At 35.1% G+C, this 15,228-nt stretch overlaps 1 protein-coding gene across 18 annotated transcripts in view; it reads right to left on the reverse strand.

Annotated features, from left to right (window-relative positions):
* The window catches only part of RALGAPA1 (Ral GTPase activating protein catalytic alpha subunit 1), a 219,588-nt gene that overhangs the window by 26,496 nt on the left and 177,864 nt on the right, over positions 1-15,228 (reverse strand). For all 18 annotated transcript variants that reach the window (XM_030813587.1, XM_030813603.1, XM_030813555.1 and 15 more), the window contains 2 exons: positions 8,018-8,176; positions 6,068-6,195 (listed from right to left, as the gene is read on the reverse strand). In XM_030813587.1, the coding sequence (XP_030669447.1) occupies positions 6,068-6,195; positions 8,018-8,176 (287 nt within the window). The remainder of the gene's footprint in view (positions 1-6,067; positions 6,196-8,017; positions 8,177-15,228) is intronic.

Below are 15,228 nucleotides of genomic sequence, written 5' to 3' on the forward strand. Positions count from 1 at the left end.
TAACTAATTGAAGAATAATCACTGACTTCTGGTAATCTCCCTGATCAAGTTAAATAGAAACCCAATTCTGGTATTTAAGAAAAAGTCAAATCTAAACAGATTAGAAGAAATCAAATAATACTAGTTGTGGTAGGAAAGAATATTCTAAATCGAGGAATAAAGTATTTTTTTAAAATGCCATTTAATTATATAATATCTCCCATACTGTATATTTCAGAATATTATACTTCTATAATATGGATATATGCATACAAAGCCTTAAGACTATAAATTACAAGAATTATAACAGACATGTTACATTCCATCTACTCAAACCCCACCTTTTGAGGCCCAGATTTTCTAAACACTCTTTCCTGATCTTCTTACTCCAAGGTAATTTCTTCGCCCTTGGAACTCTTATAGCATTTTATCTATAACTCTACCAGGACATTTTCATTTAATCTTCTATTATAATTAGTAATGTACATATTATTCTCTCCTTGTTAAATTATAAGCTTATGAGGATAGGATTACTATCTGATTTGTCTTTGTATCCCTCTCAAAATCTTTACTGTGTAAGTGATCAATAAATATTTTTGAAGGAAGAAAAACTACAATTCTATTTCTTGACTTGTTGATAGTTAAACTGTAATAATTCATTACCTAGTACATTTATGATTTATGTACTTTTCTCAAATTATAATTTGTAATAAGGATAAACAGAAAAGAAAAACAGGATATGTTGGTTAATTTTATGTAAACTTGGCTGGGTCATGGGACCTAGTTTTTGGTCAAACATCAGTCTAGATGTTACTGTTATATTTTACAATATTAATGTAATATATAACATATATTATACTCTTAATTACTGTATAATACTGTTATATTTATACTGTTATATTTTAGATTTGATTACCATTTAAATCAATAGACTTTGGGTAAAGCAGATTACCCTCTATAATGTGGGTGGGCCTCATCCAATCAGTTAAATACTTTAAGAGAAAACACTGAGGTCCCCTGAGGAAGGAGAGAATTCTGCCTTCAGACTCAGACTGCAACATCAACTCTTCCCTGAGCCTCCTACAGATTTCGAACTTGCCAGCCCCCACAACTACACGAACAAATTCCTTAAAACAAATCTCTTTTCTTTCCCTTTATATATACATCCTATTGGTTCTGTTTCTCTGAGAACCCTCACTACTACAACATGATTATATATTGTAAATTCTGCAAATTTCTATGTATAATAAATCTCACTAAAAAAAGAAACAGTATTTACCTAAAAGTATCATATTTAACATTTGTATATTCAGAAGTCATAGTCAAACTGTCTTTAGGATCAAAAGAAATAATTGCTTTAAAATTTTTATTTAAGGAATAGAATCATGATGGCTGAGGTCATGAAATTAATAATTTGGGATTCTAATTCCCACTGAAAAAACAGAAACAAAAAAACCATGAACACTCTTTCAATAGGTAACTAATAAATGATGGCTAGGATTAAAGCTGAAATACCTCTCTGGTCCAGTGGTTACACAGAATCTACTTGGTTTTCCTCCCCAGTGTTGCATTTCAATTCTAATTGCATGATCAAACTAACAAATTGAGCTCCAGACCCCTTCCCCGCCTGAAAAAAAAAGTACCTAGCTGACAAAATCAGAGGTTGTAAGAAAATGCTTTTCTAGTACAAGTAATGTAAGAAACAAGTGAAGTGAAGGAGAGGTTTCAGCTTGAAAGACAGTCATCAATACGGACAGATTACTGTAATTCTGGCTGCTGGCATGATCGATTTGGGTAGCATATGACAATCAATATTGTCCCCATTTAGTGAACAACATTAGATTCATGGTTACAGAAGATGTTCCTAGGATAAAATTTAAACCGTATTTAATGATCATAAATAGCACAATTTATGCTGTGGAATCTTAGTGAGTACTTTTATTGGGCATAAAATAACTGACACAGCAGTACAATTATCCAAATATAATCAAGTTTATTATTTTTTATCCCTTCATTTCTTTTATGAAGAGTAAAGAATTAACTGGTGGTTTCCAAAGCCTACTTGTATCTAAATTTCTGTTGTAATTTATGTTAACTAAATTGTTGACCAATTTTAGAATGCTTGATTTTTTCCTTAATGAGAACTTGATCTGATATTTCAAAAATGTACACCTTAAAATTTAATACATTATGTTTCTGAAATAAGTATTTATTTAAAATTAAGACAGATGTACCTGCACTTCAATACCTTAAAATACAAATGTCTAGTTGTAGTTTATTATATGTTCATTTGAAAATCAAGTAATCCACCTGTATGAAGTCATTTCCCCCCAACATTTAGAATATAGAACTTTGTACATTTTTTATATATATATATTTGTACTATATATATGTATATGTATGTATGTATTAAGTAGAGATACTATACTATTAGCCTTTGCTGCGTGTATATACATACTACACTAGGTATATATACTACACTCAGGTAGCATGGGAAAACAACTTCCTACAGTTTCTAAACTCAGGATTCCAAGTCAAGAAAAATTTGTTCGATCTACCTGATTTAAAGTATTTACTCTGTGTCCCAGAAGTAATTTTGCTGGTGGAAAACTTCAGATTTTCTGTTTAAATAAAGTATTCATGTTTACTATTTTCATCAATTTTCTCCAATGTGGTATCTATTAACATCTCAGCAAGATTGGCTATTAAAAACATGATGAAGTAGGCCTGAAAAATCCAACCCAATCGATCAACCTACCAATCAACCAAACATAAAAATCCAATTAGGCAATTCCTTGGTGTTGGGTAGACTTGTTTTACATTGACTGTAATCTTTACACATAACAGGATTAATTGTTGCACAAAATAATGTAACTTATTATATCTACTAAGTACATCCAAGTTCATCATCTCATTTAATCTTTACAACAATTCTGAGATGGTTCTTAGCATCTTTTTTACGGTTGAAGAAAGTGAGGTTCAGAGATTCCGTGACTTGGCCAAGATCACAAGGCAGAGCTTGAGTTAAAAATTAATGCTTTCTAACTGCAAAGCCAGCTTTTATATACCTTTACTGTAATATGAAGTCTGAAATAGAAGACTATGAACAGGGATGTAGAAAAAAAAAAAGCCATATTCCCCAAACTCTTGAGTTTGCATTTTAAAACTACTTGGTAAGGAGTGCATCTTAAATGTTGTTGTACCTCATGTCAGAAACTTTGTGCTTGCTCAATAAGTTGAGTTCCTATTTTATGACACAAGATGCAAATAGAGTTTTGCATTACAACCTAATCGATCTCACCACTTTCCAAAAAGACCTAAGACAGTTATTTACACAAGAAAGCACAAACTCTTCCATATCTACCTCTACGCTCCACTTTCAATTGCACCTTTAATGAAATGACAGAGGACACTCTCAGAATGGACATTAGGATACAGTGAACTGTGAAAGAGGCAAAGGTCAGAGAGTAAGCATCCTTGATGAAGCTAACAGAGTGGATAAAATTTATGGGTAATAACCTGTATATTCCATGGTAGATTAGCTACTGTTCTAGAGATATTCAGGAGACAACAAACTGAAAAGTATATGCCAATAAACAGATTAAAACTACAAAGCTTTTATGGAAGTACAGGTTGAGTGTCCCCAAGCTGAAAATCTGAAATCTAAAATGCTCCAAAATCTGACACTTTTGAGCTCTGACATGACACTCAAAGGAAACATTCATTGAAGAATTTCAGATTTCAGGTATTCAGATGAGAAATGTTCAATTAATTGGTAAGTACAATGAAATTTTCCAAAATCCAAAAAAAATCTGAAATCTGAAACACTTCTGGTCTCAAGAATTTCAGAGAAGGGATATTCAACCTGTATTACAATGAGATAAAAATCAGAATAATAAAAATTTAGAAAAAGTAGACTAGTAAAGTGAGAATTTGTCAGTAAGCATCTTGTTTTGTTTAAAGGAAAAAGGTATTGTATCTAGGGAATGAAGCTGTAATTCCTAAAAAAGGCACATGGTATGTGTGGACCTTATAAATGGTAAGCTGTGAGTATGGGTTTCACGAATCAATCTCCTCATAGTTTATTCACATCTGGGGAAAAAACTCAAGATTCCAGGCCCCAAAGGTAAAGGAAATGAAACTGATTGCTGGCTGAGCTCAGCAGCGTTCACAAAAACTCAAGGGTCTTCTTGAATAGTTCCTCCTAATGCTTCAAACAATCAACAGACAATATAGTCTTCAAAACAATCTTCAGAAACAATCAGCAGACTGTACAGTCAAAGACAAGTGACTTAGAAACAAACTCACCATGTCCATACTACTCACTGAACTTGCCTACCAAAATTTGTTTTCAGTTGATAAATCTCTATTTAGTGGATGTCTCCAAATTATACTTTTGTTAACAATTCAAGGCTCATTTTAGTCATTACCATTTCACTAAAATGACTACTTCAAATATGAGTTTTTAGTTCAAAGTAAGTGAAGATATAAATGCTATGAAAAAGAAATACTACAGAAATGTCATTAAGCTTAATCAATGTAACATACCATGATCCACCTGCAATTCCATTTCAGTGTGTCAGAATACATGAGAAATTACAGAGTAATCAGATAGCTTAAGTCAATTTTCATCAAAAGAAGAAAATGTACATGGTAAACTACCAAGTTAAGATAATAAATCTATTTCATGTGGACTGGACCATAAGATATTTTTAAAAACCTTCCTTTAAAGCCTATCATTTACAGTTTATTATATAAAAAATAAAATGTTTTAAATCATATAGAAAAATTATATGAAAAACAAATTTATTTTAGAAAGGAATATCAGAAAACAATTTAAAATTTAAAACTTTGTATATGTTGTGTGCCAGGCACTGTTTTAAGAGCTTTACACATATTGACTCATTATTAGTTGTCATAACACCATGAGCTAGATATTATTATCATTCTCATTTTATAGACAAGAAAACTCAGGCTCAAAAAGGTTAAATAGTTTTCCCAAGGCTACACAGCTAAGAAAGCATGGCCAGCATTTGAGTGTAGGCAATCTGGCTCTGGAAGTTATGCTCTTAAACATTCCCCATCTTCTCATACCTCCATGTCTCTGATTATGTTGTTCCCTCTGCTTGGAAGGCTCTTAGGCTCATCCACCTGATTAACTCTTACTTGTCCTTCAAAACTGGTTCAATCCTCACTTTTTCAGAAGTGTTTCCTGACAACACCACTCCATCCAGATGAGTGAGAGACCCCTTGTTACTGTATTTCTGGAATACCTGCCCATATCTCTATTAAAACATGTATGCTGAACATAGTATGTTTCCCCAACTAGATTGAATTATTTGCAATGACTGTTTTGATTACTTCTGCAACTCCAGAGTTGTGGAGTACCTGACACATAATGGGACTCTAATTAACCAAAAGATTAGTACTGATTAAAAGTATATAAAAGAGGGCTGGGTGCAGTGGCTCAGGTCTGTAATCCAGCACTTTGGGAGGCTGAGGTGGGCGGATCACCTGAGGTCAGGAGTTCGAGACCAGCCTGGCCAACATGGTAAAACCCCGTCTCTACTAAAAATACAAAAATTAGCTGGGCGTGGTGGTGGATGCCTGTAATCCCAGCTAATTGGGAAGCTGAGGCAGAAGAATTGCTTGAATCCCAAAGTCAGAGGTTGCAGTGAGCCGAGATTGTGCCATTGAACTCCAGCCTGGGTGACAAAAGTGAGACTCCATCTCAAAAAAAAAAAAAAAAAAAAAGCATGTGAAAGAAAATATATCATTCAAATATCATAACTGCTCCAACACTGCGGAGGAACTGAACCATCTATACATCAGTAAACAGGGAATCAGGCTGGGTGCAGTGGCTCACACCTGTCATCTCAGCACTTTAGGAGGCTGACTGAGGTGGGACAATCACTTGAGCCCAGGACTTTGAGACAAGCCCGGGCAACATAATGATACTCCATTTCTACAAAAAATAATAATTAAAAAAACCCTAGAAAATAAAAGGCTTTAACAATACATAAGAAATATTTACCTTTGTGAGTAGACATACATTAGAGTAGAAACCATTATGTTAAAAAAAGGATACAAGTTTTGATACAATGGAATCAAAGATTTCAGAGCACGGCTTGCATTTATAGCTGTTGCTCTAACCATAATGGGTAGAACCTTTCCATTCACAATAGCACCATCAAAAAGGGGACCAAAGAAGGGAACCTGATTGAGAAATCAGAACATAATTTTACATTCAAATTACAGAGAGATTGTAAATAAGAGCAATCAAGACACTTTGCATCCAAAAGTATTTCTGCTGCTTCTTTAGTTCTTCCTTCAGTAAAAATACTATTTGAATTCAATTCTTTTCTGTGATGTGTCACTCATACTAGGACAATAAAAAATGTCAAAGGTTTATAGGGTGTCTATTCAAAAGAACTATGTGCTTCATGTAACTAAGTAAATAATTTACACACTTAGCCAATTTTCAAATTTTACTAGTTTCAATTGTATACAAAAAGCCAACACTAGAAGTAAATTTCCTTTTCTCCATTGAGTGAGCAAAAGAAAAATATATACTTACAGGCAAGAAGTTAGTTTTTCATTATTTTTGTGTGACACTAGCTTTACTACAGAACCTAAAACCCTTATTACATAGTTTATTAGAAAAAATATCTATGTTTTGATAATTAAATGTTATTTTTGTGAGGTGACTCACTCAGGGTTTCAAAACTTAGAAATTCTGTTTGAATAAGGTTGGCATAAATGGCGGCTGAAGGCAAGGACATAAGCTCTGGATAAGATGGTAAATATTTTAGATTTTGTGGTCACATGTTCTCTCTGTTGTATATTCTTCAATTTTTTTTTTTTTTTTTAAGCTCTCTAAGACTGGGCGCGGTGGCTCATGCCTGTAATCACAGCACTTTGGGAGGCCAGATCACCTGAAGTCAAGAGTTCCAGACCAGCCTGACCAAGATGGTGAAAACCTGTTTCTACTAAAAACAGAAAAATTAGCCGGGAATGGCGGCAGGCACCTGTAGTACCAGCTACTCAGGAGGCTGAGACAGGGAATTGCTTGAACCCGGGAGACGGAGGTTGCAGTGAGACGAGATTGTGCCACCACACTCCAGCCTGGGCAACAGAGCGAGAGCGAGACTCCGTCTCAAAAAAACCAAAAACCAAAACAAAACCACCACCACCACCACCACACAACAACAAAATGCCTCTTTAAAAATGTAAAAAAACCCAAAACCAAAACCGAAATATTCTTAGCTTGTGGGTTGTATGAAACCAGGCTATGGGCCATAGTCTGCTGACCTCTGGTTTAGGTGAACCCTGAAGAAATCTAAATTCACACATAAGAAATTCATACATGAGAAACTTAATCCAATTCAAGGAATTCTGAAGATTCATAATCAATTGTCAAACGTAGGTTTTCTAGAAACTGAATAATTCCGTTTAAAAAAGGGAAGGAACACACCAAAAATACTACTGAACTTTTATTATCCTGGAAGAAAATATTTCTGCAATAGTGTGTTTGAATTCTATGGTGTATATATAAGACATCCAACTATAGGATAGGTAACTGAACCATTTGGCTTATTTTTTTCAATTTGTAGAATCCTCATTTACTGACATGACTAATAATCATGCAATCTTCGTAAGATATATCAACTAAAAATATAGGAATCATATATTCCTATTCTAAAGTAAATGATTAATTCTTACGGTGATTTTTAGGAAACTGTAATTGTTCTCTTAATAAAAGGTAAGCCCTTTTTGAGCTTGGTACAAAGGAACTTTCACTCTGGTACTACCTAGCCAAATCCCCCATTTGAACACAGTGTCTTGCTATTTATTCTGTTTTAGCTCCTTCTGAACCAGGCTTAGGCAATCCATGTAGCTACCAGGGTCTATGTTACATTTACCCTCAGTTTCACAACTTGATGCCTACTCCAAATTTTATTCTGTAACATGGAAAGAAACCCATGAACCCCTATAGAACCAAAATCTCTTATTAAAATGGAAGATAAGGAGTTCTTACCTCTGGTTTTTTCATTATCTGAATACTGAACATGTGATTTTTCATTGGATATATTACAATAAGGACATCACCAAATTCTGTGGGAATAATTCCTCTCCTGTAGTCTCTAGTATGCTCTGACCAAACAATGTGCACTTCATCATTTCCCAAATGTCTCAACTGGAAAGACAAGAAAATAATTTATACTGCTTTAAAAGCTCTTTGAGTACAGTCATACAGTCACATACAACATAAAAAGGGGAAAAACGAAATTAAAAAATTGTTAAATTGCACTGGATCAGCTTTACATATGAAACACAAACACTCAAAAACATCAGGAGACACTGCAGAAGACCAGACAATTTCAATTGTCAATAATCAATGGGAAACAGAGAACTTAGATTTAAAAAGATTCACCTATAGCCCAAATACTCTCCTTAACCAGCAACTGCACCAATTCTCCACTAACAGATATTTTAAAGGATTGTTTTAAAAAAAGAAGTAAATGACTCATAAATTGGATAATCCCCAACTGAGTATGAGAAAGTTGATTATGTTTGGTTTAACAAATTTATTTCCAGGTTTTCTTTGCCCATGAAACTCAAAAATTCTTCCAAATAAATGTCTTGAGAATTGTTAGACCCTCAAGACGTTATTTAAATGTTTGTGGTACTTGCTTACAAAGGTGTTTCTGGCAATCAGAGAGAGTTAACATTATGATAATTAAAACTGTAAAAACACAAAACATTCAGAAGTTGGATTTCTAATAAGGTATTAAAAAAATGAACTTAATGCCCTTTAGTGTTGAGTTTTCTTCAGAGACTGCTATAGAATAATGCATTTTATTATAAAATTTCATTATACTAGTACATTTATTGATTCTGCCACCGTGAGCATTTGAGTTGACTTTTAGTGCAGATCTTACATGGGATTTCCATTAGTTTCAGATAACTAGAAACGTGGCAGGTGGAAAGGTTTAGAAGAGTAAACCTGGGATAACTGTCATCAATATTTACGCTATCAGCTAATATATGGGCAATTTCTATTTCAGAAATATGTCATTTATTTTGGCTTAAGGATGAACATAGGGTAGGAAAAAGAACTTAATATATGATTTAAACAAAGAAAGGAGTTAAGTTCAATTAGTGAAAGCCACTCTTCTGTCACTCCTTAATCCTGGAGTAACTCCTTATATACATACACAAGTTGAATAATATAAATGTGTGGGACTTGGGCTTTGTGACATTTTTAAAAAGCAAAAAAGATTACACAACTCAGAAACGCCATGGCTTCATAATTTCATTTTTTAATCAAAATACTTTAAAAATATCCTTCCTATACAGCCATACCCACGTGTCAGCTTCCCTAATAGGCTTATGTTAACTGAATACAAAAGAAATGTGAAATAAATTTAACCAGGAGGGATGATCCAATCTAATTTTGATACATTAATGTCATATGCTGTACATGTTACAATAGCAGCCAGATCTAATACTAAGCTCCAGGCTATACTGAGATTTCCAAATGGCAGATTGTTCTAAGTGATATCAAGTATAATTGAAGTAATAAACGATAGTAAAAGCTGAGCACACTGTCAGGAAGAATTTAGGTATTTACTTTTTAAAATTAAATGAGTTAGGTAAGGAAAGACAAGACAACTGAAATAATGCAGGTCTCAATTTACAGAAAATTCCTTTTATTTATCTGCTACATTAACCCTTGAACTCTTGCCAAAACTATCTATAATTTCTAGTGCCCACTTATCTAAAGAAACGAGAAAAAAGGGCAAGTGTACGTTTATTTTATAACTGAAGCTTGTTCAAATATCTTCTGTATGGTATTAAAAGTCTGTTAAATAAGTTTAATGGAAAAGAACAACATATTTTTGCCAAGCTGTTGTAATGAAGATTTCTGGCACAGAACCATGTACATAACGAAGCCATTCTAAACATGTTCAAACATTTTAAGGGAAAAGCTTCATGAAATCCCTTATCATTTACATTCAAATGCTAAAAAAGTACTTATTTTAGGCTGTCATAATGAGGTGTGTTTTTATATCTTTAAAATCTCTTATATAGTAATTAGATACAAATTGAGAAATTGCTAATCATTGCTATGTGTCTTGGGAATTTTTGAAAGACTACTGAAAAAATCAATTTTTAATGGTTAAGCGTTAATAGAAATTTCAGGCATATGTATGCTTGACATACTTTATATATTATTTAATATTGATTTGATTTATTCCTTATCTCTATGGACTTAGAAGATTGTGTCCTATGGGGCAGGGTGTGGTGGCTCACACTTGCAATCCGAGCACTCTGAGAGGCTGAGGTGGGCGGATTACCTGAGGTCAGGAGTTTTGAGACTAGCCTGGCCAACACGGTGAAACCCTGTCTCTACTAAAAATACAAAAATCAGACAGGTGTGGTGGCATACACCTGTAATCCCAGCTACTCAGGAGGCTGAGGAGGGAGGATTCCTTGAACCTGGGAGGCAGAAGTTGCAGAGAGCTGAGATCATGCCACTGCACTCCAGCCTGTGCGACACAGTGAGACTCCATCTCAAAGAAAAAAAAAAAGATTGTATAATCAGTAGGTTTTGCTATACTCTAAAACCACCGAAGAAGTTCCTACCTACATGTTTATTGACCCAGATGCTAATTCATTTCTGAAATAGAGCAGAAGACTTCTGTACATGGGATAGGTCTGTTAAAATGGCTGGCAACCAAACTACTCTTCTAAATTTCTTTCAACTGCTACTGAAGTCATTTTGGAACTCCAGGTATATAACATAGGCTACAGATCACTATTATTAATTGAAGAAGACAAAGCAGCTAAATGAAATTCAACATGTGTACAAGTGAAGTCCTCAAATACACTAGAATGTTAATACTGGAAGAGACCTTAAAGTTCTAATTTCCCACCTGATACAGGAGCTTGTGCCACCATATGCCTGATAAGTAGACATCCTGCCTCTGCTTGAATACTTCTAAGGTTGGGGATTTTATGAATTCACAAATCAACCCATTTCTTATTTATTTATTTTGAGATGGAGTTTCGCTCTTGCTGCCCAGGCTGGAGTGCAATGGTGCAATCTTGGCTCACTGCAACCTCCGCCTCCCAGGTTCAAGCAATTCTCTTGCCTCAGCTTCCCAAGTAGCTGGGATTACAGGCGCCCACCACCATGCCCAGCTAATTTTTTATTTTTAGTAGAGACGGGGTTTCGCCATGTTGGCCAGGCTGGTCTCTAACTCCTGACCTCAGGTGATCTGCCCACCTCAGCCTCCCAAAGTGCTGGGATTATAGGCATGAGCCACCACGCCTCGCCCCCATTTCATTTTTAAAGAGCTACAATAATTAGAACATCTTAATACTAAGCTAAAAACTGCCTTCCGGATGCTAGCTCTTCCAAAATGAGCCTTACCAAATAAATCCAATCTGTATTCTATATATTTTCTGTTATCTGAAGTCTAATATATATCTCACCTTTCCTTTTCCAGGTTAAAAGTGTTCTTCTTAGCTCCTCTTACAGTTTACAAACATATTCATTATCTTGGGTTATTGTCTCAGTTTACTATTGTTTCTGTTAAACTTGTGTATGGAATATAATACAGTATCAACAAATGCTCTGGATAATACAGCAAACCCACAGTGGGGCTGTTTCTTCCTTCAGTCTGTTCAATAAATTACTTTCTGCATTTTAAAAATGATGGCTCAAATGGAACTTGTAGTCAGTTCAAGCTTCTAAGTCTTTTTCTTACAAAGTTCTTTTAAGCAGGTACAACTGACTGCTAGAACTAAAGAAGGGATTTCATAATTTTCCCTTGCCAGGTTCAGATTATCTTTAAGCTTATGAAGATCTATTGTTAGCCTGACTCTGCTATTCATGTGCTGGCTCTCTGTCAGATTTGGGCTATCCTTAAGTTCAAATTCCAGTGTCTTCATTTACATTTTGGACAAAAATGTCAAATGGGACAGGCTTGGTTAAGAGCCTTATAGCAAGTCATCACAGACTTTCCTCCTGGTTAAAAAAATCCACAAAACCCTACATTTATTAAAGGTATTTATCAAGTGCTTACTGCTTACTGTTTGTGACAATTCATTAAATTTCCACAACAATACTATGAAGTAGTAATAATTATTATTATCTCTATTTTTACAGGAGAGGAATTGAAGCTTAAAAGGATGAAGTAACTCGCCTAAGGTCATACAAATAGTAAGTGGCAGAGCCAGGATTCAAACCAAGGCAGGCTGGTTCTAGAACCTATACTGTAACCACCTCCCTATATTGCTTCTTGTTAAATAATTAATTTATGTGCTATGAATACAATTATACAATCACTCATGAATATACTTACCAAACTCTTATTAAGACCACATCTCTTCAACTTGTCCACAACAAGCAACTTAGTTAAATGCTTTATTGCAGTCCATGGTTTTCCCTAATCTAGTAATCCTATTAAAACAAATTAAGTTATTTTGATGTGATTTGTTATGGTGAACTCATGGTGGCTCCTAGTGATCACTACACTTCATTATCTAAGTGCTCACAAACCATCTGTTTAATAATCCTATTTTGCCAGGCACTGACATGAAGCTCATGAATGTTGGTTAATTTCTATAGTCTATGGCCTGCTCCATGTTCTTTTGTGAAAATCAGATGTTCACCCATTGCTACAGACTGAATGTTTGCATCCCACCCACCCCCCAAATTCATATCCTGAAATCCTAGCCCCCCGATGTGATGGTATTGGAAGGTAGGGAACTCTGGGAGGTGATTAGGTTATGAGGGCTCCTTTATAAGGGATTAGTGTCCTTATAAAAGAGACCCCAGAGAGCTTACTTGACTCTTCTGCTATTATATATAAGGTTACAATGAGAAGATGGTCATCTGTGAACAAGGGAGTGGTCCCTCATCAGACAATGAATCTGTCAGCATCTTGATCTTAGATTTCTCAGCCCCCAGAACTGTGAGAAATAAACTTCTGTGGTTTATAAGCCATTCAGTCTATGGTATTTTTGTTATATCAGCCTGAATGGACTAAGACATTCATCTTATGGCAATGCACTCATTCTTCATGATTACCAACAGGAATTCCAGAGTCAATTCTAGATTTCCTCAGTGCCATATAATATCATTCATCTGGGGCTGGAGACTAGAATTCTTATAAAGTAATTGTATTATGTCTCTCACTAAATCAGCTTATCTTCCTGACTTCTCCATTTCTGTTCAAAGTACCTAACAACTAATTATAATCACTCAGGATTAAAACCTGATAGTCTTTTAGTCTTTTTTGATTACTCTGTTTTCCTTACTACATCTCTAATGAGCTCTTCATTTTTTTAAAAAAGTATATTCCTTTTTTGTACTTTCCTTCCTATTCCTCTACTGCTGTCCTAGATCACATGCTACTCATCCTACATACCATACATACCAATTCATGAGGTCTTAAAAAGTCTTTTTTCTCTTCCTTCCCTCCTCCATATCCACCTTCTTTCATTCATAACCAAATATTGAGAGCCAACCAAATGCTAGCTTTTGCAGATGCAACAATGAATAAAACCAGACATGGTCTCTGCTAGCAAAGCTTTGTGTACAGTGGAGGAGACAGAGTAAAATAACTATATAATAAATAAATAATTTAAAAATACAAATGATGCTCTAAATATACTTTTCTGAATACAAATAACAAAGGACATGGATCTATAACAGCTCTTGAACTAAAAGCTGAAGAACACACAGAAGTTAATTAGGTTAGGCAGTTACTTCAGGAGATAGGGGTATATGTGTAGAAACTGTAACTTAGTATTCTTACTGCCCCAAGTCCCCATTCTTTCCCTCATCTTTCAGGCACTCACACTTAGTAAAACACACTCTATGATATACCCCTCAATCATGTGAGAAAACATGCTTTAATATACCTTCTAATAGTCATACATATTTTCCTACATTCACTTACTGTTTAGATTATTCATTTTTAGCAATCAGGAAAAGTTTCTTGAAAACAACAGGCACAGCACCCAATACTATGCCTTTGCAGAGTGGGCATTCAATAAATACTGGTGACTATTAAAAAGATAATATAACAATACTTACCTTGCATTTTTTTCCTATCATTACCTAGTACATAGCATAAAAATAGAATTATCTGCAGTTATGGCATTTATTTAAGTATGTCACTTTGATAAAGACAAAGGTGTCTATAGATAGTTCTTTTGATTTGTGGCTATGGTAGCTGTGGTAATTCACTGAACAAACATTTGTTAAATGCTAACAGGCCTGGTACTAGGTGCTGGAGATACAGCAGTAAGCAAAAGAGACAAAATCTTTGTTCTCATGACCTTGATATTCTAGTGGAAGGAGTCAGATAAACATATACAAAAATAAACAAGGTAAACTTACACGCTGATAAATCTATAAAGAAAATAATAGAGGGTAATGTGATAAAATTCCTGAGTAGAAGGGGGCTTATTTAGCTAGGATGGTCTAAAAAGGCCTTTCTGAGAAACTCTCATGTGAGTTTAAGAACAGAACAATTAGAATGAGGAAACCTGATAATGTGGAGAAAAAACATTTCAAACTGAGAGAGTAGTAAGTGTACAGAGCCCTTAAGATGTGAATGAGTTTGACATGTTGGAAGGTTAGAATGACAGTCAGTGAGGCCAGATTATGGTAAATGAAAAGGAAAAAGACAGGAGATGAGACCTAGAGGCAGGCAGGCTGGTGGGGCCAAATCGCGTAGTGCCATAGTGAGGAATTAGAATTTTATTCCCGGCCGGGCACAGTGGCTCACGCCTGTGGTCCCAGCACTTTGGGAGGCTGAGGCGGACAGATCATGAGGTCAAGAGATCGAGACCATCCTGGCCAACATGGTGAAACCTTGCCTCTACTAAAAGGTGATGCACGCCTGTAGTCTCAGCTACCTGGGAGGCTGAGTCAGGAGAATCACTTGAACCCAAGAGGTGGAGGTTGCAGTGAACAGAGATTGCGCCATTGCACTCCAGTGTGGTGACATAGTGAGACTCCATCTCAAAAAAAAAAAAAAGAATTTTATTTCCTATACAATGAGAGGCCTCTGCTATCTCACCCACATAACATTTACTGTGGTGAGATAAACTTGCACTGAACCATTTATATTTTCTGTTTTCTCAATCCTCTATTCTTGTCATAAAAACTGGAGTTAGGGGCAGAATTTCTCCTATAAGGTTGTTATATTTGGGGCTCAAACAATG

The sequence above is a fragment of the Nomascus leucogenys genome, chromosome 1a (assembly GCF_006542625.1).
Source record: "Nomascus leucogenys isolate Asia chromosome 1a, Asia_NLE_v1, whole genome shotgun sequence".
NCBI classification, from domain to species: Eukaryota; Metazoa; Chordata; class Mammalia; order Primates; family Hylobatidae; genus Nomascus; species Nomascus leucogenys.